Source organism: Myodes glareolus, chromosome 4, assembly GCF_982192425.1.
Source record: "Myodes glareolus chromosome 4, mMyoGla1.1, whole genome shotgun sequence".
Lineage (NCBI taxonomy): Eukaryota > Metazoa > Chordata > Mammalia > Rodentia > Cricetidae > Myodes > Myodes glareolus.
In genome coordinates, this window is record NC_142029.1 from 112063971 (window position 1) to 112090522 (window position 26552).

At 40.6% G+C, this 26552-nt stretch overlaps 2 protein-coding genes across 4 annotated transcripts in view; one reads left to right on the top strand and one right to left on the bottom strand.

Moving 5' to 3' along the window:
• The window catches only part of Cep57 (centrosomal protein 57), a 32687-nt gene extending 25516 nt beyond the window's left edge, over window positions 1–7171 (top strand). For both annotated transcript variants that reach the window (XM_085689913.2, XM_085689914.2), the window contains exon 13: window positions 6643–7171. The gene's annotated coding sequence lies outside the window, so the exon portion shown is untranslated. The remainder of the gene's footprint in view (window positions 1–6642) is intronic.
• The window catches only part of Mtmr2 (myotubularin related protein 2), a 65177-nt gene that overhangs the window by 6354 nt on the left and 32271 nt on the right, over window positions 1–26552 (bottom strand). For both annotated transcript variants that reach the window (XM_048433515.3, XM_048433523.3), the window contains 10 exons: window positions 23972–24077; window positions 16537–16612; window positions 12313–12407; window positions 11849–11959; window positions 11170–11271; window positions 9703–9786; window positions 7494–7643; window positions 6705–6893; window positions 2768–2953; window positions 2050–2256 (listed from right to left, as the gene is read on the bottom strand). In XM_048433515.3, coding sequence (XP_048289472.1) covers window positions 2050–2256; window positions 2768–2953; window positions 6705–6893; window positions 7494–7643; window positions 9703–9786; window positions 11170–11271; window positions 11849–11959; window positions 12313–12407; window positions 16537–16612; window positions 23972–24077 — 1306 coding nt within the window. The remainder of the gene's footprint in view (window positions 1–2049; window positions 2257–2767; window positions 2954–6704; window positions 6894–7493; window positions 7644–9702; window positions 9787–11169; window positions 11272–11848; window positions 11960–12312; window positions 12408–16536; window positions 16613–23971; window positions 24078–26552) is intronic.

Below are 26552 nucleotides of genomic sequence, written 5' to 3' on the forward strand. Positions count from 1 at the left end.
AAAAGAGCCAACCAATTTCAAGTGCCAGTTCTTTGAAGTTACTTATAAACACTGCTAGTAAACCCTTCTAAAGATTAATACTAAAGAACATTTATGCAGATACTGACCCACATCCTCAGTGCCTTCTAGGCCTTTAATACTCTGGCTTCTCTCTCAACTAGACTCTTGCCTTGGTCATTACTCATTCTCAACCCAGACATTTGCTCATCCTACTTCTCCTTCCTGGGAAGAGGACCCAGTCTTCACTCTAATTCCAATACAAATGACACAGATGGATAGGGTGACAGAGGTCCACAAGGTTGCTGTTTCCAGATTTCCTGATTCCAATACAGCGTTGAACACAGGCCATTTAACATCCCATTGAAGAAGGCTCTGAGTCCAAAGCATAGCACAGGGATGCAAAGGTGAAGTGTTTTCTCTTTTCAAGGGGACATAATCCCATTTCACTAAAGAACTGAGATAAATTGTGGGTACCACACTTGTAGACAGTTTTAAATAATGCTGGTGGGCAGCTGGGGAGAGAAGACCAAGGATGTTCATCCTGGAAAGGGGGAGCATATGGGTGACGTGGAGGGACAACTATGGTCAAATATCTGAAAAGCAACAATGAATGCTTTTCATTTGTCTCGAAGGGGAGTGTGGCCGGAAGCCTCATTTCATTATCACAAAGGCATTCCAGCAGAGCATCTAAGTGGAATGATGGCCTCAGAAAAGGATATATACTTGTTTCTGGACATGAATTAAAACTAACTTCACAGGCACACCTTAGCTGTTTTAGATACATACTTTGGATTCATGGATAAACAAACTTTTTATTCCAACTAACAACACATTCTCAGAAACTCCTAATTTTGGAGTTCACTATAAAAATAATCAGCCCAGTCCCAGTGGTGCAGACAGATACTCCAGGTGCTCAGGACGCTGAGGCTAGATCACAAATGGAACTGGAAAGCACACTTAGGGCTCAGCCTTAGAAATTTGGCAAGACCCATGTCTCAAAATAAAACATTTGTTTGTTTTTTAAGTGGTAGAGTACTTATCTAGACTGTATATGGCTTTGGGTTTAACCACAAGTTCTAAATAAATAATAAACTTTAAATAATACAGTCAAAATGTTGTCATTTCCATAAGAGAATCTGTACTACTTTCCAAATTTATGGAAAGCATAATTATGGAGGTAGATTTTAGTCTAAAGGTGTTCAATTTTAGTTAAAATTTTAATTTTATTTTTATATGTGTTTGAGTATGTGCATGTGAAGACTGACTCCCAAAGACCAGAAGAATGTTAGCTCCTCTAGCGCTTGGGAGCCACCTGACCTGAGTGCTGGGAAGTGTGCCCAAATCCTGTACAAGAGCAAGTATTCTGAACCACTTGGACCCCAGAATTATTTTAGATCCTGATCTACATTAGCAACATTATATATATATATATATATATCTGAATTAGTAACTGAACCACTGTCATTTTCATACAAGCCCAAAGGGGAAGCTAGCAGTATTTGGAGGGACGGCACCACGGCCATTAGTAACAGCTGAGTTTCTAGGAAAGGATCACGAAAGGTCAGAAGTCTGACAGATGGCCCACCCTGGGTTCAGAATGCATGACGTTAAGAATATACTGACACTTTACCAAATACAGTGTTCTTGAGACTTCACTCTCCTGGAAAAATGGCCAATTTTCTATCTTGCACAAGATGCTTGCAAAACATTGAAAATGAAGTTGCTGAATGGCTCAGTCAGTAACATATTTACCAAAAAACAGTAAAGTCTGAGTCTGGACCCAACACCTAAATAAAAGTGAGGCATAGTATGCCTGCCTGTCACCCCAGCATAGACAGGCAGACATGGTAGAGCTCTTGGCTTTGCTGTCTAATAGCCTACCCTGAATCTGTGAACTCTGGCTTCAGTGAAGGACCATGTCTCTAAATAAAGGGTAGGCAGTAACTGAGGAAGAAAACAAACAACCACTCTTGGCCTGCACATAAATGTAAATGCCCACATGAACACACAAAGCCCCCACACACAGTAAAATGAAAGTTCTTTGCTCACCAGTTGAAAGCGATGTCCAAAGCTTAGCCACTCTTTTTCCACGAGGACTTCAAATCCTCGGATGGTTCGATAGTATCCGTCCAACATGAGCATGGCCAGGGAAGTGAGCTGAGCTGTACGATCCCAGCCATCACTGCAGTGCACCACCACAGACGTCTTCCCTGACTCCACCTTGTCAGCAATCCTAAGAGCACCAGCAAGGATGAGCTGGAAACAAGTTACAAAATGACAGTTCAAAAAAACACTTCCTAAAAGAAACTAATACAGTTTGTTACATATAACCACCTCTGTCACAAGAAGCATCCATCAGCAATCAATAAACAGGAGGCAGGTGCCAAGGCTCATGCCTATAATTCCACGAGTCTGAGGTGGAGAACTGCTTGGACTTCAGAATGAGAACTTGCCTCAAAACCAGGCAAATAAATGAAGAATGGCATATTAAGCGGGGTGGAGTTTGAGAACCGCAGAGACTGGAGATGGGTATAATATGGGGAGACTGTTAGAAGTGAAAGACACTACCATCTTGAGCACGGAGAGACAAGATGGAAGAGGAAAACAAGAAGCAGCAGAAGCATGCAGTGCACAGGCTGCAGTCCTGTCAGACTTGGTGTTTAGCTGCTGGCTCCACTGTTCAGCCGGTCCTGCCTGCTGACTTCAGTGCCAAGAGCCAAAGCAGAGAAAGGGGTGGAGGCTTTGAGAAAGAGCAGCAAATTCACACCTTAATGTGTTCCAGCCAGTGCGTAGATTCCAAATTAGACAACCAGTGAGTTTCCTCAATGTTGGGGTACACAATCTCCTTAAGCTTCCGTAATGACTCTCGCATAACATGAATATTGTGAATATCCAGAAAAACGAGTTCTGCATTTTGATAGGCATCTTCACTTTCATAACCTCCTCCCTTTGCCTGCAAATAGCACACATCACAGAAAATCCATTACAAAAGTCCATAAGATTTCTAAAATGTATGAAAGAGGATGAACACTGCAGAAGATAAGGAAAACCCTTGGGAAGCAGGGGGCCAGGACCACTTGGAGTAAACACACACCACCTCACACCATGTCTGCAACGGAGCCTGTTCTAAGCCTATGTGATCAGCATGTTCATTTTGAATCTTCCCAAAGTACTTCAGCATTTTAAAGATAATTTTCCCTAACTCTCTTACTTACAAAAACTTCCCTTCAAACTTATTCAGTAGTCAGATTATCAATCCCATATGCACAGGCCTATACTGGACCACTTCAGCTTGTTTTTCTTTTCACATCATTTCACATTTAAACATAGAAAAGAGCTGGAGAAATGGCTCGGCCATTAAAGGCTAGGCTCACAACCAAAAATAAAAACAGAAAAACTCATTGTAGCCTTATGACTTCCAAGTTCGTGTTCTACTGCTGTGAAAATACTTGGAAGGATTTATTTGGGGATATATACCTCGCAGTCACTTAGACAGGGCTCAGGTTCACAGGCAGGCCCCACATTTTTGGAGTATGGGGTTCATCATGGGGAAAGAGTATGGCAAAGGAAAACCATTCACTCATGTCAGTCAGAGTACAGAGAAGAGTAGTAGGAGGGACAGAGGGCCACCCCTCAATGGTACACCCAAAGTAGTCTGCTTCCTCCAGCTAAGCTCCACCTTCTGTATACTAACCATTCCGAAATCTAAAGTCTGAATCAAAAAGTGAATGGACCCACTGGGCAGGTCAAAGCTTTTATCTCTCTAAATGCCCCCACAGAAACGCTGGCCCTCTTTTCAATCACACTGACAAGATTAGCTTGCACAGTTTACTTATAAGCAGCTAATTCATTTTAAATTTAACACATAAAACAGAATCCCACTGACATAAATTTATAAGAAAATACATGCTTTTCAAAACAAGCTATAGCTGAAAAAGAGAATCTGATTTTCCCAAGTTTAATATTATACCTTATGGTTAAAGAAAATCCTCCGTCTTGTCTAACTCATATATAAAAATCACATTTCTGAGGGTCTTAACAAAACAAATTGGAAGGATAGTGTAACAACTCCACTAATATGATCATGACCATGACACCTTTGAATTCAATTTCAAACTAACTTTAAAAAAATTGGTCAGATTTCTCGTCTATAAAGCATTTATATTCAAGATTGTTACAAAAATCAATGTAGTAATTCATGTTAACAAAGATGACTTCTGAAGAGTGAGAATGGTGTTATGGTTTGAACATGTCACCCATGGGTTTATGTACTGTATACTTGGTCCCTAGCTGCTAGTAAAATTTGGGTGATTGTGAGAAGATGTTTACAATGTGAGGCCTTAGAAGTTGTCTCTCCCAGCATGCCTCAGGGAGTAAGTGGCACATGCTCACAGTGACCCTGCAGCTATTCTACCCCAGGATATAAAAAGTAACTAAACAGGTAAGACTGAGGATAGAGAAATTCTGTTGCAATGAATCTCAGAAGATGGTAGTGGTAACTACTGGCCTTACAAGGCCATCACAGAAACAAGACACAGGCCACCCATGGTGTGGCAGTAGCTACTTCCCAAACCCACTGCAGACAAGGGACAGACCATGAAGGGCTATGAGTACACTACCAGCGTGGATCCGTTCTTATGGTAGAGTGAATTATATCTCCATTAAGTATTTCTTTAAAAGGCAACTAGAGAATAAAACAGGAAAATCATTTAAAACTAACCTCTACTGAGTCCCAAAATATCAAGTATAGGGAAGTGTAGGGCAGACTATCAAGGGCCCCAAAGGCTGACCGCCCTCAGTGAATGGGAGGCAACAGACTGTAATGGATACAGGTGACCTCAGTTAGAAGACCCTCAAGAAAGTCATAGTTCTTAGTTTTGTTTTGGCTGTTTTGCCTTTCTTCTTTAATCTTAGAAGTGTAGCTAACCCAGCCACGGCAGCTAACACTTTTAACCCCAGCACTCACTAGGCAGAGGCAGGCAGATCTCTGCAAGTTCCAAGCTAGTCTTGGCTCCACAGTGAGAGACTACACCAAACTGGGAGGGGCCCTTCCATCCTGAAAGCCACGTGCTAAGAATTAGGGTAGTTCTAAAGGGCCAGCACCATAATCTCTACAAATTCCTACCTGAGCAGCCAGGGCCCCTTTCAGTTCTGAGAATTAAGGATCATTTACTCTGATTATTCGAAGACAAAGCATCTCTTTATAAAGAGAATTCAACCAGTATATTTAAAAGTACTACTTTAACCCAAGTTAATCAAAGTAACTCAGATTCAGCGGTCAGCAGGGGCCCACAGAACAATGGAACCTAAATCTGAATAAACCCTAGGTTTGACTCAGAGATTTGGGAACAAAGTAAAAACAACCCAAGCTGTTATGCAGTCAGGTGACAGGGAAGGAAAAGGTGGACAGGCAAGAGGAGGCCACACACCAAGACTCCTAAGACATTGAACTATTCTGGAAGAGTGGAAAGTGCGGAGTGCAGAGATGGACACTGATAGAAGAACAGCATAAAGATGTGTGGGGAGCGCAGGACACGCAGGGATGCCCGAGGGTCCCGACCACCGCAGCCGCAGCAGTAACTCATCCAGCTGCAGAATGGTTCTTCCTCTGCTGCTGCGCACTTCACACGTGGTGTTCAGGATTTCCAGAGTGAGGTGTGGGGGAGGGAGAGGTGACCACATCAACACTCTGCCCTACCACAGTTGCTGCCTTCTAATCCTTTTCTCCTCCCAGATGACTAAGTCTGACTCTTCCTTTTATTCAAGGCTTAGAATTTAGGGAGGAAAATCAGCACTTGCTAGAAAATACATTTGATTTCCTGGCTACAGGCTTCAGTTATGTATCTCATTCTGTAAAATATTAAGAAGGATAACATAAAGAAGAAAGACAGTTGGTGATGTGTAGTGTGTTAAACAGTGTAATTTAAAGTCATGATAAAGCATGTCTTTGCATGTCTGTGGATGATGCCTGTTTGATGTTCATAGCACAAATGAAAGTGCTTTTGAAAACTGCCTGTGATTTTATGCGTTCAAATTATTAAATACTCACTGAATGAAAGAATTTTTCATTACAAAATCTTTTATGATGAACTTGGTTGTAGTTTTAACTCCAATAAAGGTAATCAGCTTAACTGATAAAAAAAAGATAAAACAAAATAACCATGCTTTCCAGCTGCGATGACTGAGGATATCATGGCCCTCCCTCATCTCATCTCCTCTGCATAGAATATCTGGGCTTACAGCGCCCTAGTGCCAACTGTGCAGCTGCAGAATGCGGACTGTCCTCCTCCATGGGTAAAGGACGGCCATTCGAGCACCACTCATAATGGGAGGTCAAAAAAAATCTATCGTTTACTGAGATTGTTATAAAGACATTAAGATGACACTAAAGTTTTCATTGACATAAACTGTGTTAGCTTGAAAAATTATTCCATTTCACTTCAAATATTTATGGACAACTCCATAGATCTGGAAGTATGAGCAAAGCTTAATGATGCTCCAAATTCAGGGGTGTTTTAAAGCATTTTCTTCACTTACTTAGCTAACCACATGAACTGAATTTTCCATAGCACGTATGAAATACAGTTCTAGAAAGTCAGCATCATCACCTCAGTGTAGTCTGACCTCTCTCTGCCCCCACAGGGTCTGACCACAGGCTCCAGCACAGACAAGGGGAGCCAGCAACATCAAGAACAAAAACTCACCTTATTGGCAACAGCATTGACACTTGGCCGAGCATCAAATATAAATATTTTGTGCGACTGGGCGTTGGAGTCCATGATGGCCTGAAGGTATTTCTCGTCCTCTCTGCTGCGCTTCCCGCTCACCCCCACCATGGGCTGGCTGCAGCGGGTGACTGTGGCTTGACTCTCAGGATGAATCCAGGATAAAACCTTAATGAAAGGGACATAATGACACTGCTTCCCTGACTGTGAGGCTCCTAGTGAGCAGACAGCTGAGGGGCCCTCAGGATGCCAAGAAAACATGTCACCCTTCTTTAGAGCCAACTCTGCTTTGTACAGAATTGCCTAATTCCTAATCAGATAATGTTGTAAAACTTATTATTGAGAAATCTTGTTTTAGAAAAAAGTACATCAAAACAGAGCTAAACAATCCCTGCCCTGCTTTTTATTATTATATCAGTAAAACTGGAAAGTCCTCAGATTCTACACTTCTGCTCCTAATATTATTTCATCTGCTCTGAGATACAGTCAGTTATACATCATCAATTTGTAAAGTTTCCTACTTTCTTGGGGGAAAAAAGCATTTCTTGTCATGACTAAAGAATATATATATATATATATATATATATATATATATATATAAAATACAGAATGCACAGGGCAAACTTTTTTTTTTAAATTAGGAGCTAGGCAATTCTGTTTTAACTTATAATTTGACTCAGTCTCTGATATTCTCATATAAAGCTATGGCCATTATCATCCTATACTGAAATGTGCCTACAGTCTCATCAAGGCACACGGCCTACTTACTGGGATTCGACCCCGTGACCTGAAAGATGCCACTCTCTTTAGCTCCTCATCAGGAATGTTTGCTGGCACAACCAAGAGGGCAGGATATGTGTCACAAAGTTCATAGCGTTCATTTATCTTTGTTATTCTCCAGCTTTCGTTTGGAATTCCCTACATGACATAAAACACAAGACAAACTGTCAGCTAAAATAGAACACACAACAGGACAGTAGTCAACCTTACCTATCTCCAGTTCTCATCTTAAGACTGCTCAAATGGTCATGGCCAGGCTTTTAGGAAGACACATATTTTAATGGGGAGGGGGGTAAATCTGCATTTGGGACAGGGATCAGATGTAACGTTTAGTAGCCTAATGATTCATTAAATACTACCAGAGGGTATGAGCCTGTGCTATGCATATTTGGGGGAGGGTGAGAACAGAAGGAAGACAGTGTCCTGCTCTACATTGGAGCCATCTCAGGGAGTGATTAAATGACTGGCTTTGCTGCGGTAGAGACACAGGTGCACATCCTCTAGAACTGTCAGGAAATGTTTCTATTTCACTTCCAGTTCTGCAGGACATAATCAATGGCAAAGAATTTAGTTAGCACATTTCATTGTACGACCTGTCAGTCAAACTTTTGCCTTCAAAGAGAGTAATAGAAAGAAACCCATTATTATTATTGGTGGGGAGTGAGCACAGGGAAGGGTAAAGTTAGGGACCACAGCTCACCACAGGCCAGAGGACAGCTGACTTCAGCTGGTTCTCTGCTTCCATCCTGATGTGAATTGGGGGACTAAACTCAGGTCTCCTTGTGTGCTTAACACCATCTCACCAGCTAAGAATAATTCTTTCTTCTAGCTACTTTAGAGGCTTTGTGGGTCTGGTGTTCCAGAGTGACCCTGTGTCTGTGTGAACGTCTTTACAGGCATCACGCTACAGATTGTAGCTTTCATTAGTCTAACTGACTAACTTACCTATTGAAATAAGATTCTGCGAACTCAAATCCTAACTTTCACATTAATAACTATTTGTGCATGAACAGATCACTTAATGTGCCTATGCCCCAATTTACTTGTGCAATGCAGATAATATTTAGTACTTTACATGTGCTTAAGTACCACATGGTTTAGTAAATAAAACCAGTATACAAACATTTGTTAGTTAACACAGAGAGCACACACTGTAAGCAAATTCCTTCCCTAGCCTTCATGCACTCAGTCATCCAACAGTCACTTGTCTATGGTGTGTCAGGTACTGCTACATTCTGGTAACACAGCAGTGAGAAAACTGGCCAGTGCCTTCCCTAGTGGAGCACAAGCAATGACAATACCAGGGAAACAACAGGTGACTGCTCCAAAGCAGAGGAAACAGACCCAGTAAAGAAAAACAGGCAGGACACACAAGGCCTTAATAAATACCCATCAAGTTTAAGTGAATCAAAAATGAGTGGAAAATATCTGAAAAGCTATCAACAGAAATTAAACTTTGATCTACATGTAAAAGGGAGATATGTAGCTCAGTAATAGAGTATTTGCCTAGCACATGTGAGGCCATGAACCAATCCCTATTGCACAGCAAGCATGCAAGCAAATATGAACAGACACCACACACACACACACACACACACGCACACACACACACACAGTTAAAATGTATGGGCATTGATCAATCTCTCTCTCTCTCTCTCTCTCTCTCTCTCTCACACACACACACACACACACACACACACACACACACACACACTGAAGTTAAAATATATGGGCACTGACCAAAGTAAATACTGCCCTTAGCCCAAGGGAAAGTGTTACTCAATCGTCTGTAAAGAGTACCCAGAATCTTGCAGAGCTAAATTAGAAGCAGTACAATTTATTGTTTTTCACAATTAAATTATAGGACGCCTAAAAAGAAAAAAAAAACTAAGTGAATAATATTAAGGCATATAAGAACATTAAATGTTATACATACTGATCCCATTTTCATCTTTATACTGAGCAAACATTTTTTTAGACAAAGTGATACTTATCAACTCCTAGGTAAGTAAAGATTCATAGATCACTAGTGTATTCTGGGAAGCAACTCAAAGGAAAGGAAAAGAAGTCAAGCAGACCAGGGCCAGCCTTCACTTACACCAAAAAGGAAGAGACGGTGAAAGAACACCTTACTTCGACCTACTGCTTGTAATGAAAATAACATAGAACACAAAAGCTGGAACACAAAAGCACGTACCTGCCTTCTATACTCTAGAAGGGGGTCATACAGTCTCCACCCATTGTCAGGAAATACTTCTTTATACTCAAAAGCAAAAAGAGGCTACAAAATAAACAAACAGTTAACAGCTTTAAAGAGACATTTAAGAAAGTAATCAGAAATATGTCCCCAAAGGGTTATAATTATTTGTTTTATTTACTTATCTGCAAGAGTATTTAACATTGCCCCTTTTTAAATAGCTTGAGTTTTATGATTAAAATTATTGTTTGCAACACTAAATATTTTTATAAGCTTTAAAAAGTACAGAAATGCTAAAAGACCCGCTCATGAAATTTACCAAATGCTGATCTATTTCCTTTAAATATTTTGGTCGTTTTTGTAGGTTTAATTCTAAGTAATAAACGACATCTCAAACAATGCACTGTCCAACAGAAATGACTGGTCCAACACCAGGCAGCAGCAGCTGACTGACTCTGTATGTTCTAATACACTAAGGAACTTTTTCACACTTTAGCATGCAAGTGTTTTAAATATGTAACTAGAAAAAACTATGGTGTTTAAGAAATAAATTGCAACTGAAGTGAAAAATCCAGTTATTAACCCCAATACTGGAATAATAGAGTTCTTGTCTTACCTATCCTGGCTCTCCTATGAGAAGGAATTTGGTGGCCATGAGGTGAAATTCTCTCATGTAGATGAGGGAACCTAGTACTGTCACAATACTGTTGGACTAGTACCTGCCCCAAATTCATTAGCCTTCAAACCCTAATGAAGACTACATAAAGCTTTCAATCACAGAAACATCTTAAAGAAAAATATTATATAAGCTGATGTGGTAGTTTGAAAGAAAATGGGCTCCAAAGGAAGTGGCACTATTAGGAGGTGTGGTCTTGTTGGAGGAAGTGTGAGGTGGTCCTTGAGGACTCATATATGCTCAAGCCACACCCAGCTCCACAGACCACTTCCTGTTGCCTGTGAGTAAAGATGTAAGAACTTTTAGCTCCTTCTCTAACAGCATGTCTTGCTCCCTGCTCTCTTGCTCCCTGCTAAAATGATAATGGACTGAACATCTAAAACTGTAAGCTACCACGAGGGAATGTTTCCCTTTATAGGAGCTGTGCAGTCACGGAGTCTCTTGACAGCAACAGAAACCCTAACAAGATATCTGAGATGGTGGCACAGGCTATAACCTAGGCCTCCTGGACCTGAGGCAGGAGTACCCAGCCTGTGAACCTTCACAACCTGTCTCAAATAAAGACACATAAATAAACAAAACCACTCTGTGGTACCACACTTGCTTAGCATGTGCAAAGCCCTGCCATCTCCAGTTTTCCCCATCCCCTCAAATCAACGTAATTATAGGATGTCATTACTGAAATGGAGAGGCTAAGTGACAAAGCAGGAACACAAAGGGGAGGAAATGGACAACCTAGTTGAGTTTGTTCACATTAATAATTACAATACAGATCAGAAAAAAACAATTACCAAGCCATTAGATACAGGAAATGCATATTTCATTAGATTCTCAAATATGGATCTTCTTGTTCGCCCCTCTGGTTTATGAGCAAATCGTAAATTCCTGATATCCTAGAAAAGATACAGTATCCAATTAAATCACTGTGTTCCTTTTAATGAGCAAATAAGATTACTTGGGAATATTTATAAAGGTGAAGCTCTACATATAGGATGCACTGGTTCACTGAGAGGAGAAGAAACACAAAGTACTCGTCTACATGGCACTGAGAGAACAAGACGTAAGCGATGTGGTCTGAAACTGGGATATGGACAAGCCAGGTAGTATTGGCGCACGCCTTTAATCCCAATATTCAGGAGGCAGAGGTAGGCAGATCTCTGAGTTTGAGGCCAGCCTGGTCTAAAGAGCAAGTTCCAGGACAGCTGAGGTTACACAGAGATATGTTTGTTTTTCCCTGCCTCAGAAAAACAGAGCAAAGCAAAAACCAAAATAAATAAATGAATGAATGAATGAGGTGTGCACTGATGATGATTAGGTCCTGGTATTAGATGCCATGTGCATGAATTGCCAGCATTTGCTACTACGAGATAATTTCCAATATGAGGTCTACTCATATCAGTTTCCAAGTATAGGTTCTGTTTAATAGTTTTACAAAGCAAATACAACCACACCAGTAACTGTAACATTTACCTTGCACACAGTCTCCAGGCCATAAGAGTTTTCACCTCGGCTAGATGCACCGCCAATTTTTTCTACTCTACTTATCACTCCAAGAGAAGCATCTAGAACAAAAGGGGGGTCCTACAAGATGAAAAGAAAACACACAACTTCTAAAAAACTGTAAAGTACTTGAATAACAGAAACAGAACAGTACATGGAGTTCAATCAATCTCCAAAAATGTTAAAAATCTTAACCAGAAATTTGTGAATCAAGAATCACCCAGAAATGAACTGGGTATGATGGGGCACACCTTTAGTCCCAGCACTTGTAGGCTGAGGAGGCAGATCTTTCAAGACAACCTGGTCTACATAGGATAGCTATGATTACATAGTTAAGATTTTGTCTCAATAATAAAAATTAAATCACAAGTGAGCAAATTCAACCCAAATACCATGCAAACGTACAGGCAAAAGCCAACCCCAGGAAGCCTCACCCGTTCCATGCTCTTAAAATATAATCTGTAATTTGTGACAGTCAGCGTTCCCCGTACGGCACCAGTGAAGGGACATATGTAAGTCACATCTTTGGCTGAAAAGACAAAATAGCCATAGTTTACTTGACGCCATGTGCTATTAAAATAAGCTTGTACAATTTATAAAATCAGTCTTAATGCTTGTCTAATTATGACAAAATAAATCACAGAATAAATAATTTAAAAAACCTCCTGAAGCCTAATCCATGCTTCCAACTTTGCCTTAATCCAAGAACTGTAGAATAAACAGAAAGGCAGAAGAGACCTCTCCTGAGACAGCAAAAGTAGGAGCAAAGATTGTTTGCTGTTCCAACTAAATAAAGCAAGCCACAGGCTGGCGTGGCAGGGAGACGGTCAATGTATGAGCACCGAGACAACACTCACCTCCCAGCCTCTAGGCCACTTTCACCTACCACTTTGTCTTCTGAGCCAGAGTTCAGTTTGAACTAATTCTCTTTAAAAAAAAAAAAAAAAAAAAAAAAAAAAAAAAAAAAAAAAGACCACAATACACACACCAGAAAGTACTGAGCGGACTGAATGTTATTTTTATGTGTTGTCAGAGCACCGTGTGAGTGCCAGACTGTTGCCCGGGCGGTGCTGGGAACCAAATCCAGTCTTCCACCAGAGCAGCAAGTGCTCACAGCCACCGAGTCAGCTCTCTGGGCCAATTTGGAATAGAATATTTTAAAAAGAAAATAGTATATTCCTGACCAAGTAACTGACATCAAATTTTAGAAATAAACATAATCAATGTTTTATTAAATGCTAAATGATGGCGCTATATGACATTATAGTTCTAAAAATATGCACTACCTGATTAAACATGGTGAGTGCAACCACTAGCTCAAAATACATTTACCATGGCAGACTTCATAATGCCCAGTACAGGGATTTTCTTTTAATCTTAAAATATTAAAGATTCTCTCCATGCCACTATTAGAGCAAAACATCAGATTATCCCCCCAAGAAAATGCAGGATAATTCTGCAGAACCAAAACCTTCTACAAGCCTCCCCAGGGTGCTCTGGGGGTGACATGGACCTACACAATCTGTAAGACACTGAAGCTTCCTGACTTGGTCCATATTAGTCAATCTGAAAGGCTGACCACTTTACACTGGATCTGAAATGAGACCAGTTTTTCAGCAACTGTCTCTAAACTTCTAATCAGCTCCACCAGAAGTGTCAGCTACATTTTCTTAATCAACTTCCAGTGCATGTTTCATTATAGGGAAACTTTTAAAATCAAATAAACCCACAACTATATAAAGATAGATTTTGTAACCTAAGAAAGCTTTATTAGTGCCACTGACATGGTTCTGGATGCCATCAGAGCCCGTTTCCTATGCAGGAAAAGCAGTCAGAATTCTTCCGCTAGAGTCATCACTGATGCCCTTCCTGCGATAAGCAGAGAAGATGCATGTGTGTGTTCCCAAAGTTGTCAGGACTGTGCACACACAGAGGTCTACAGCAACGCCACCACTGCCAACACCAGTCTATACTGTTCTACATGCTCTTACTACAGGCACTGTGTGACAGTTTTAGCAGGTTCACACCAGGGAGAAAGGAGAACAGAGTAAAGGGCAGAACCAGCCAGCAATGGTCCCACAGAACTTAAAGTATAGAAGCACTCTGGTTTGGATTCAGTTCTGACGTGTCTTGCCTCTTCACAAAACTGACCCAGTAACAGCACTGTTGCTCAGCGTCTGACCCCTACATTAAAGGCTAAGTACCTGAAGTGTGGGAATACCAGACCATAATACTCTGAGACTATTAATCCCTAAAGTATTCACTTAATGCTTCTACTACCGTTTTTGCATTTTATTGCATTTCTTTATTTTTATGTGTATATGGGTATGTATATGCCATGGCCATAGCACGTATGTAGAGGTCAGAGAACAATCTGCAGAAGTATGAACTCTCCTTCTACCATGTGGGTGGCAAGGACTGAACTCATGTTGTCAGTTTTGCAGCAAGTACCTTTACCCACTGAGCCCCCTCACCAGTCCCCAATTTTACTAAAGAAAACACTGAGACCACAGATTTATATTAAGTCAATGTAAAATCCAAGGTGTTTTAATGAAGACATGCACATTTGTCAACTTTTTTACTTTTTTTTTAGTAAATTTATGTTTTGAACAACTGTGTGAAGATGATTCTAAACATTTTTATGTTATGTTAGGTATTCTTTAAATTTGGCAACAATGATGCTGCAGGCTGGTACTGAGGTACCCTGGATCTCCTTATCTTAAACTTTTAGAGACCAAGGGAAGGCTCCCTAATAGATACTTTAAAAGATCCAACATGAAGAGGGTAATAAGCCCGTTTAAATCACACAGAAAAAAGCAGGGCATGGTGGCATAAGTCTTTAATGCTAGCACTAGGGAGGCAAAGGCAGGTAAATCTCCATGAATTTGAGGCTAGCCTGGTCTACATAGTGAATTCCCCTAGGACAGCCATGTAGAAAGACCATGTTTAAAAACAAACAAAAGCCAACAAGTAATGCTGAGAAGGACAAGTCCACTCAGCCACAGGATCAGAGAAGCACTCAAGCAGTACAGACATGCAGACACAAAAGTCTTCGCAATGGCAAGCAGAGGGATGGGGTGGGAGTTAACAAAGCAGCACTCATGCAACAGGAGCCCTGGCAGCCAGCCCTGCACAAAGCACAGAGCATATTCAAGTGAAGGCAAGTATTCAGTTTGGCTCCCCAGGGTGTTCTACACCACACTTCTGCCCAGCTCTCCTCTCACAGAACCACGTGTCAGTGCTGGTCAGAGCTCTCTGCATGTAGCTTTCAACTGCATCAACTCTCCTTTTCAGCAGACACCCATGTGCTAATGACTCACGTCCAGACCTCTTTGTCATTATTCACTACGTCCATGTCAACTCGCTCTCAGGTACCTGCTTTTGTACTCTCTAAGTCTACGTGTGGTAACCAGGAGGACAGTCCAGGGAAAACAGCAGTCCTGAGGGTGAGATAAAGAATGAGGCTGAGGCTAAGAACATTTGGAATAGGGAGGGATGCATGGGACAGCTAAGCCAGTTCAGACAGAGACAGAGGCACTTGTTCACATATGGGTGGGTGGAGGCTCAGGCTGAAACACATGTTTTTGTAGCCATTAACCCCTATATGTGGGTAAATCTACTATGTGAATTAACCAACTGAAAAGAAGGAAATCCACTGTGGATGAAGTCCCAGGGCACGCTGATAGTAAAAGATTTTCTTGTTAAGACCACACACTTTAGTGGAAGCAGCACCAGCACTGGGCTCAACAGCAAAGAAACCATCATGGGTGAGCTGTGGTTTTATTAGCGAGGAAGGCCCCTATGCTGAGCCAGCTAATGTCTTTCCCACAATTTTATTCTAAGGATCACTATGATTGCTACTCTCATTACTTAGCATCCCATGAGATATATGTAAACTCAATAGTAGATCACTGGATCAAGCTTAGTCATAGACATGGCTGAGAGGAACAAAGATGGAGGAAGTTACTCAGTGACAAAATCCTAAGGGCAAGCAATGCTAAGACGCTAAGCTGGCAGTCACCATCAGTCCATCTGAGGGCACGGCCTCGCTCTGGCATGCCTATTTTCCTCTAGAAAGAGAATGACTGATCAAGTGTGAGAGTGGGGCCTCCTTTAGGAAGGAGAGCGCTTTCTTCACTCCTAGTGTGCTACTCCTCAAAATACAGGAAGATTTCTGTGAGCAAGCATAACAAAACAAGAGCACAAAAGGACAGTTTTTCTGCTCATTCCCAGTGCAAAATCTAAATTATGAGCATTGCACTGGGCAGCAGTCCGTTTTTAAACACAGTGCTTGTTCTGCAATGCACATGAAAGACTTCACTCAAAAATTAACCTGAGTTTATCTAAGAAATTTTATAATTTTCTTCAATTATAAAAAGTAGCAAATGAGAACTGTACTTTAATAAAAACTGCTTGTTCAATGTGTTTAGTTAGACAACCCAGTATCTGAATGGAGTAATTCAAAATAACTAAACTTTCTTCACAGAATTTAGCAACAATCTAAAAAGAATAACATAAATTTGCGTATTTCCGAACCGTCAGACAGGAACACTCCCAACAACTCTGGATCTGGATTTACAGCACACACGTTGGGAGCTACAGGAGAGTCAGCAGCTGTGCACAGTCAAAAGAGACAATTTTAAAATAGCATTACAGACCCATGTCTTTAATGTTTTCTCCTGGAAGCAGGCTTGGTTCCTCCATTTCTGCTAATTTGTTTGACTCCCTCAGGACCTAGATGGGGGTGTGCAAAAAGGAAACAGTTTTTATTCAAAGGCTATTTTTTCCCATTCAAATTTCATTCAGACTGTTTGCTTTTATTTGAAGTTATAATCTTATTACGTTACTTTAAATCAAATTATAAAAACTGTAATATTGCCACATACAATATGAATCTGCCATTTTTCTAAAAGTATTTCCTGACTGCCTAAGAATTATAAGACCTTACATTCATATCAAAAACTGCTTATTTTCACGATAAATCCTAAAAACACCATAAAAATACAGCAAGTTTTGTATACTCATTTCATAGATGAGGAAATATAGGTCCAAAAGGCAGTTAACTTATTCAAAGACACAAAGCTAAAACAACAGTCTAGGTTCCATAGAAATGGTAGGGAAGTGCAAAGCCCATTCCCCTTCTCAATGAATCATGCCAAGGGTGCAGAGTGCATTTACAATGGACAAAGTCAGATCCTTGTGTACATTTACTATTTAGAGAATTTTTAAGTCATACTGATAAGTAGCCCATGCTAGCTGGTTTTGTGTCACTAGAGAGGAAGGAGCCTTCGTTGAGAAAATGCTTCCATGAAATCCAGCTGAAATCCAGCTTAAAGGCATTTTCTCAAATTAGTGATTAATGGGGGAGGGTCCAGCCCACTGTGGGTGGTGCCATCCCTGGGCTGGTGGTGCTCAGAAAGCAGGCAGAGCAAGCCAGGGGAGCAAGCCAGGAAGGAGCAACACTCCATGACCTCTTCATCAGCCCCTGCCTCCAGGTTCCTGCCATGTCTGAGTTTCTGTCCTGACTTCCTCAACAATTAAGAGCAATGTGAAAGTGTAAGCTAAATAAACCCTTTCCTTCCCAACTTATTGGAAAAAAGGTATTAAATTAAATCCTGATCCAGAGAAACATGCTCTACTTTCCCAAGAAACAGACACAGATGACCCCTAAATATTTGCTGTACATGAGTGCCACTGCTGCCCTCTTGGCCAGAGATGCTATTCTCTACAGTGGTTAGTAAAGACTGCTGAGAGTAAGTGACTACTGAGTGCTTAGCCCTAAACAGCCATCTGCATCCCCAGTCTGCCAGTCATGCATCCCCCAACCCCCCACAGGCACACATAGAGAGGGAGGTGGGGGAGAGGGGAAGAGGGGGAGAGGGAGAAAGGGAGAGAGGGAGAGAGCACTCAGGGAGCACCTCAGAAGAAGGGGCAGAAACAATGCAAGAGCCAAAGGATGGAAAGGAAAACTCTGGAAAGCGTTTTTGGACATGTGGTGGCCATTGTACTGGTAAACTCACTGCAGCTATGGGTGTCTGTGTAAGAACAAGCCACCAGAGCGAGTGAGGGGAAGGTAGAGAAGGGAACAGGAAGTGAGGAGGACAGCTCACTGAGGCGGTAGGGACAACGGTAGCAGGTAGTTAAGAGTAGATAGAACCAAGATCCATTGTTTACATAGCAAAGATGAAAAGAAAATAGGAGCTTCTGGAAAAATAGATTATGGTGCTACAACCAGGGCACAGTATAGAAGGGCACCTCACAATGCAAAAAGTAAACTTTCAAACATCACCAAGGGCGTGGGACCTAAGCAAAAGATCTTCCCAGTGGCAGCTTCCACAGTGAGAGCACTGGTCACTGTTAGATGTACACTAATAGTAAGACCCATAGTGAAGTAAATGACTAAGTAACTAACTCAAAAAAGGAGGGCAGAGAAATACATCTTCCATAAATAATACCAAAAACTGTATGTAGATGTTCTGCCCTGGGTCAGGTCTCAATGATGGGCTTGTTTGGTTGGAAGCATCACCTCAGCCCCTAACATCCTCATATAAAAAGTCTGGGATGTTTGGTTGAAAGTGTCACCCCAGCCCCGATACCCCTTTATCCAAGGAGTCTGGCATGTGTGGTTGGAAGCTCCACACCAAGCCCGCCTCCCCTGGGAGTTGCTGTCATCCAGACTCTACCTCTGAGAAAAACTGCCAAATGGTGACCCCTCCTCCCCAGAGAGGGTCAAGACCACTTCCACAGGTACTGCCTCCCAGAGAACCAACACTTGGTCTCCGCGGTTTCTGAGTCTTCCTCCCCGGGGGGCCTGAGGGCCACCTGGGAGCGCTTCATTCCTTAAACCTAGGATTTTTCTAACTCGGTCTGATCTGGATTACTGCATCAGTGGAGAGGTTTGCTGGGCCACTCGTTAGGCTGCAAAAAAAAGAACTTCACAGGGCTGTATGCAACAACTTCTTTCCGAAGACTAGGTATAAGAAGACAGTATTATACACGGTGCACATGGTGGTGATGAACGAGGTGACAGGACAGAACCCTGTAAAGGCTGAGGAAACAGCACTTCATCTCTGAGGGCTTTCCAAAACCTGGAACCCCAGTTTAACAATAATTAAAATGGTATGTATTCTAGAGAACATCTGGTCACTTTGGCAAACAGTCCTTGAACTGTGACAGTGTTGGGATGCCTGAGAGGCACAAATATCAAACGATCTGGGAAAGAGCGGACACTGGATTAAACTAAGGAGATCTGAACCAAAGGCTACCTTAGTAACTGGAATAAGTATTGGTCCACTACATGTGATACACACACCATACTGATAACATAAGACATTAACAACACAATAAATCACATGTGACCTATGAGAGATAACAGTGTGCAGTTTTTCTTCAACTCTAAACTGATCTAAAATTAAGCTGACCTAGTAAGACTAACAAATATTTTATATACAAATGAACACTCTGGTCCTTATTATGCCCAAGCTTGAGCCAATCACTTATTACTTAAGGCATATATAGTATCCTAAGAGAATGAAAGAAGTCTTTACACCAAGTGGTTCTCAGCCTTCCTAATGCAGTAACCCTTCAATACAAGTCCTCATGTTGTGGTGACCCCAACCATAAAATTAGTTTGTTGCTACTTCATAATTGAAATTTTGCTACTGTTATGAATCGTAAATATCTTTGAGAGTATTGTCCCAGAAGTCAATAACCACTGTTTTATGTAAAGATGGTGACAATAGAGGCTAATTTTATTTTTAACTGAAAAGATTACATTTCTAACCAATTCTGTTTTTAATTAGTAAAGATCTGACAAGTAGATCAAAACAGTTCAAAATCAAGCTTCTGCCCTACTTTACTTTTATTAATGCAACAACAGACAAAAATAGCTACAAAGCACATATCTGTCAGTGTTAGTAAGAACAGCAGCACACCACTTAGCACCAAGCCTGCACCATTCCCTCCAGTCAACACAGCAGGAAGCCACTGTCATTAGAAAGGCACTCACAGACCTTGAAGACAACCCTTGGAGCTGGAGAAATGCCTCTAATCTAATGTTTTAGGAAGTTTCACAAAAATAATGACAAATATTTTAGAACCTTTATAGATACTCCTAAGCTATCTTCATGTATTTATTTAAATGAAAAAGATAGTATTCTCGATAAATATTCAAAAGCAATGAACTTCCCTGCTGAAGACATTTATATTCTCCACCATGTGAATAGAAGACAACCCAGGAAGATTACTGTAGAGAAAAAATTAGTAAATTCACTGTATCTAGGTTAAATTTTAGAATGGAATTGTTTTCTGGAAGTACTTAAGAAATCACTGTGGAAACAGTGATTGTTTTTTGTTATCTATTAAGCTGTTCTTCTGAAGAAGTTAAAGCAGAGTCCTGTCCAGACACCGAAGAAGCAGGATGTGACCTGCCCCACTGAAAAAGGTATTGGGCCATGTGGCTAACATATACTAGAATAATGGGCTAATATAAGTTATAAGAGCTAATATGAAGGCTGAGCTAATGGGCCAATCAGTTTATAATTAATGCAGACTCTCTCTGTGATTTCTTTGGGACCTAAACAGCTGTGGGAATTGAGCAGGACAAAAGTCCAACAAGTCAGCCCTCATGTTACAAATGGTGCCAACGTGTGGACGACTGAATTCACATAAAGCCTGAAAGAGCTCAGGAAGTAATTCTAGACAGCAAAGTATAGAGTAAAGCATGGCTTCTTGGTAGCAGCAATTTTGAGGTTTTGCTCTGCTTGCTAGAGGCAAGCACTCTCATTTAAGAGAGGCTTCCTGATTCAGCTTTAGCTATAAAACCTTGTAGCTCTTTTAAGAGGTCCTGCCAAGAAACACTTAAATGGTGTTGATGAAAAGCTGACTGCATGTTTTTTGGTTTTCAGTCGTACCAGGAAAAAAGCTGCGTTGTTTAAAAATGCCGGTTTCTGGGCCATCCTGCCAGGGCAAACTCTAACTCCTTCAGGCAGGCGGTTCAACTACAGAGCAGTTGAGTGTGGTTTGTGAGCACACTGCTACAGCTTGCTTGCTGGCAGGAACCTTGAAATGCCATAGAGTTGTGGCAATAAACATGGCTACAGCTGGTACCTCTGCCATAAGGCTGAAATCTCAGAAAGCTAAGAAATGGGCTGGATCCAGCTGTCAAAGCCACGGCTTTAATCCTCTTCATATTGCTTAGCAAATTAAAGACTCATGTAGTCAAAAAGAGAGAGAGAGAGAGAGAGATACAGTAAAGAGAGATTCAAAGACGAAAAAACCTCTAAATGGTTTATAGTATGTTAAAAATATATGCAGGCTAAAGTCCTTAATACAAAAAAGAAAGAGAGTAGTTGGGTGTGGTGGTACACGCCTTTAATCCCAAAACTTGGGAGGCAGAGGCAGGTGGATCTCTGTGAGTTCAAAGACAGCCTGGTCTACAGAGGGAGTTCCAGGAGAGCCAAAGATATACAGAGAACCTGTCTCAAAAAGTAAAAGTAAACATAAAAGAAATAGAGGTTAAAATAAAGCCACGTAAAGATGAAAAATACACAGAGAATCTTTATACTGTGTGTTATTATGCTCTCTTTGAATTGTTTGAGTGCTGAAGAAGGAGCAACAGCTGCTAAAAGGTATTTGCTTTTAAATGCTGCTGAATTAATCCATGATAGGCATTTTGAAAATACCTTGACTTCAAAATTGAAGTCAAAAGATATGTTACTTTGGAGAAGAAGTTTTGCTTTTGTTTCCATAGAGAGGCTATGGATTCATTCTGAATTAAGAAAATCGGGTTTGATCAAGGAAGACCACCTGAGAAATCTCTGGTAGGAACAGATGGCCCAGTTGTCAGAGTTCTACATCCAGAACTGGTTCAAGACTACTGCCTGAGATGATCAAGACTCACAGGATAGTCCAGTCAGGACTTGATCATAATTCTAAATTTTCTTTAGGTCCCCATAAGATTATCAGCACCCCAACAAGCTGGAAGTAGCCTGGAAAACTATGCCCACATTCCCAAAAGATGAACTATGGATGTTCTTGTGTTCTTGGTTTTTTTTTAAAGAAAAAAGAAAAGAGAAGGGAATAGTGCAGGACAATTCTATATTCTGTCAATTATGTTTTAAATAAACGTTGATTGGCCAGGAGCCAGGCAGGAAGTATAGGTGGGACAAGCAGACAGGAAGTAGAGGTGGGGCAAAGAGAACAGGAGAATTCTGGGAAGGAGGAAACCCATTCCTCTCCAGTCCTGTCCAGACACTGAAGAAGCAGGATGTGACCTGCCCCGCTGAAAAAGGTACTGAGCCATGTGGCTAACATATACTAGAAAAATGGGCTAATATAAGTTATAAGAACTAATACGAAGCCTGAGCTAATGGACTAATCAATCAGTTTATAATACACACACACACACACACACACACACACACACAAACATACATATAAAGCTAATGCAGCCATTGTGGTGCGACTTTAGTCAGGACAATTCTGGCATACCGGCAGCATCTTGCACTATTGGGTACTGCACACAATGCACAACAAGGACTAAGGTGCAGGGTGTGATATTTCCTTCATGAAACACACAGATTAGATCAGGGCTTTGGTATGAGGAACTTGTTTTACCCAAATAACAACTTTAGTGTAATAATCAAAAAATATGCCTTTGCATGGCTGTACAGGGTTCAGCTCATAGCAACTGTTCCTCCATGCTGCCAGAGAGCCATCACCTAGTGCTTACTTAACTACACTATGGAATTGGACTCAACAGGACAAAACAGCAGTGTGGTGCCTAATCTTGGTGTCAACTTGACTATATCTGAAATCAGCTAAAACCCAAGCAGCTGGGTACTCCTGTGAACAATTTTCTTGATTAGATGATTGGAAATGGGAAGATCCACATTATATCTAAGTCACACCTTCTGGTGGCAGCCCATATAAAAAGGAAGGAAGAAGGATGTTTTCGCTTTTTGCCTGCTTGCCCTCACTCTTGCTGGTAAGTTCATCTATTCTGTTGCTGAGGCATTCTTTCACTGTTGTTAGAATCTACTTCTAGAGCCTAACTAAAGACCAGGAGCTCTCTACAAATCCTCCGGGATTCCAGCACCAGACTGGGACTGCACATGTTGATCATTGGTTTCTGTCCCACCTGGTCCCACAGCAGTTAAGTCCCAAAGAAACACATAGAGGCCTACATTAATTATAAACTGGTTGGCCCATTAGCTCAGGCTTCTTATTAACTAACTTATTAATTAACTCTTACATGTTAAGTTAACCCATAATCCTTGTCTGTGTTAGTCATGTGTGTCAGTACCTTTTATCAGTGAAGCATCTTTCTCATCTTGCTTCCTCTGTGTCTGGGTGATGACTGCAGACTGAGCCTTTCCTCTTACCAGAATTCTCCTATTCTGGTCGCCCCACCTATCCTTCCTGCCTGGCTACTGGCTAATCAGCATTTTATTAAACCAAAAAAAGTGACAAAAAAAGTGATCACTGCCTCCCTCACATTATGAACAAACTACTAGTTTTCTGGTCTTTCCACAGGAGACAGCCTTCATTGGACTACTCAGATCATAGCCTACAAGACACTCTAATAAATCTCCTTTACACATATATTTTTCATTCTATCAGTTCTGTTCCTTTACAGAACCCTGACTAATGCAACTGGCAATACAACTGACAAGCTATGATATTTGCTATGCATTCCTAGACATATTACTTAATCTGAGGTACTATGGAGACATGAGAGAACATCACAAGTATTACAAGAAATTATATAAGTTCAGCACTTGGAGGAACCGGTGGCTTATGATGAGTTCTCAGTGCATTACTTCCTCTTAATATGAAAGCTATCAGGAAAAAAATACCACAAGAAATTTAAACAAAATATTTAGAAGTATTAACTTACAGAATGAAACATAAATTTTTTAAAATAGTAAGTAAGCATTCAAGCTTGGCAGTCTGGTCTGGAATAACTTGTAAAGACTGAGGTCTTTGAAAATTCTCTGTTATTACCTACATAGGTTCTACTGATAGTGCTGGCCAGGCACTGAATAGTATGAATATCCTGATATCCTCAGTATGTTCATGCAGCATACATACCCTCAAATCAGGAGAAAAGTTGTCTGCAGAAGTTGAAATGGAATCTGAAGACACAGCAGAAGCTGACTTGGTGTGCACCGAGTTCTCTGAATGAGAAGTAGAAGCACTACAAAATATAAAAACACAGGATGTTTGAAAAAGGGGGCTATGTAGACCAATCTTAGATGTTTGGTTTATAACTCCAATATTTACTACAACCTGCATTGTAAGCGTTTATAACTCCAATATTTACTGTAACCTGCACTGTAAGCAGGTCCTGGGTTGTCTCTTCCATGGTTCCTAAAGACAGAAAAATTACAGACCGTTCTTTAAAGAGTTAAGTATGCTTGACACTCAAGTCTGAACAGACTTTCCCAGTACTCCTTTCCTTCATCCATCCAGTTATTTATTTATCCATGGGAGGGGTTAAGTGAGATGGCTCAACAAGTAAAAGTGCTTGCCTCAGAGCCTGAAAACGTAAGTTCGATCCCAACTCCCCACAAGTTGTTCTTTAATATAATATAATGCACATGAGTACCCAAAGAAACACAAATATACACAAAATAAATAAATGTAAAAAAAAAAATTAAAGACCATTCCAATATGCAAAACCACTACATCAGGCACAGCAAGGCAAAGGCAAATTTGGCATAGTCCCCATGAACATGTGGTTCACAAGCTTGTGATAAAACATGCAAATGAATAAACGGGCCATGTGATAAGAGCTCCCCCTCCACACACATCAGAAAATTCAGGGAGAACGTAGGCAATGGCACATGATGGGAGCCTTTTATACAACACAAGGGCTGGACCAGACTGTGTGCACTCCAGGCTGCATTTCCACTGAGCTGTACTCCAGCCCTTTGTAAAAATACTTCAATTTCTGGTAATCAGTGTCTTTCCCAGGCTGGCGGGAACCTAGTCTTCCTGCAACAGCCCACCCCTCACCCCAGTGCCCAGGGACATAGAACTGCATCTGAGCTGAATCCTGAAAGAGCAAACTGCCAGGCCACTAAAAAAGACAAACAAAAAGCACTGCAAAGAATACTTTCTGACCGCAGTACATAGGCATGATGTCTGACTGGCACTCCAAACAGTTTATGTTAATGCAACAAAATAACTAAGACTTAAAGGTTATTTTTGTGAATTTCTCTTTTTAGTGTCTCACTAGTGGGTTGATTAATATTTTACATTAGTGAGTAGGTTTTGGAAAAGAATATTGATTTGGGGGGGGGGGTGAAAAAAAACCAGGCACATAGTTTTTACTGAAAAGTTATGTTGCCATGGATATAAACCAGATGGTTCAGTAAAGTGGTAATTACAGACGGTTTTGTGTTTCAGGTGCTGATTCGTGAGTATGCTCTAAGACCACAAAGCATTATTGATAATCTCCTTATAAAAGCCAGCATTCAATTCAGAGTCAGCCCTGGTTTTAAGGCTGGTTAGTATAGTGCTATTAAATTTTCTCCCATTAATTTTCTTTTTAAAAAATGTATTCACATGCTGTTTGAGGAGTCTTTACATCCACAAAAAAAGTGTAGGAGGGCCTTAGAATTTTTGAGTGTGAGGGGGATCTGTAACATACATTGTGTTTTACACAATGTATCATTTAATACTATTTTACGTGAATAACACTATAAATTTTAAAAAAACTGATCATTTAAAATTAAGGAGTCATTGGGGCTGGAGAGATGGCTCAGAGGTTAAGAGCACTGACTGCTCTTCCAGAGGTCCTGAGTTCAATTCCCAGTAACAACATGGTGGCTCACAACTATCTGTAATGAGATCTGGTGCCCTCTTCTGGCCAGCAGCAGACATGCAGACAGACTACTGTATATATAATTAATAAAAAAATCTTTTAAAAAATAAAAAAATAAGTCATGCAATAAATTTTCATGAATAAAAAAAACCTGCTACAAAGGTATGGCAACATCAAAGCACAAAGAACACTCAAGGAACCATATGTGGTTCAGCAAAGCTGGATGTGCAGACAGGCCGGGGAGCCTCTGCACCTGGGGTCTCCTATCACATTTGACTCCAGACTCTTACCAAGCCTGTCCTGAACAACTATGTAAGTAATCACACTCACCAGTTATCTTACTTTCTTAAATTCTTTCACAACTTCTGATACTTGATCACATTCTACTTTTATTATTTTATTATCTTATTACTTACTAGTGTCAAATATGTAACTCAACTCCCCCTCAAGGATAAAAATTATGTTTTTATTTTTATTTCTACAAAATGTAAATCAGTACAAAATAGTCCAAAAAAAGTAAAAATGAAAAGACAGTGCATTAAAGCTTAAAATGTAGATTTAAAACATACATACATACATGTACATTAGTACATACATGTACACACGAGTGCACACATACACACACACATACACTTTTAAATTAGTCTCACTATTTAGCCCACGGTGGCATCTAACTTATGATCCTCCTGTCTTCAGTCTTTTAAGTGCTTGGATTACAGGTGTAAACCACCAGGTACAGCTTTAAAAAAACATGTTTTTTATGGTCTCGTTCCCAAATAAAAGTTTTCTTTACACAAAAAATTTAAATTTGTTCCATTTTATTTTCTTGAAATGCTTCCTATC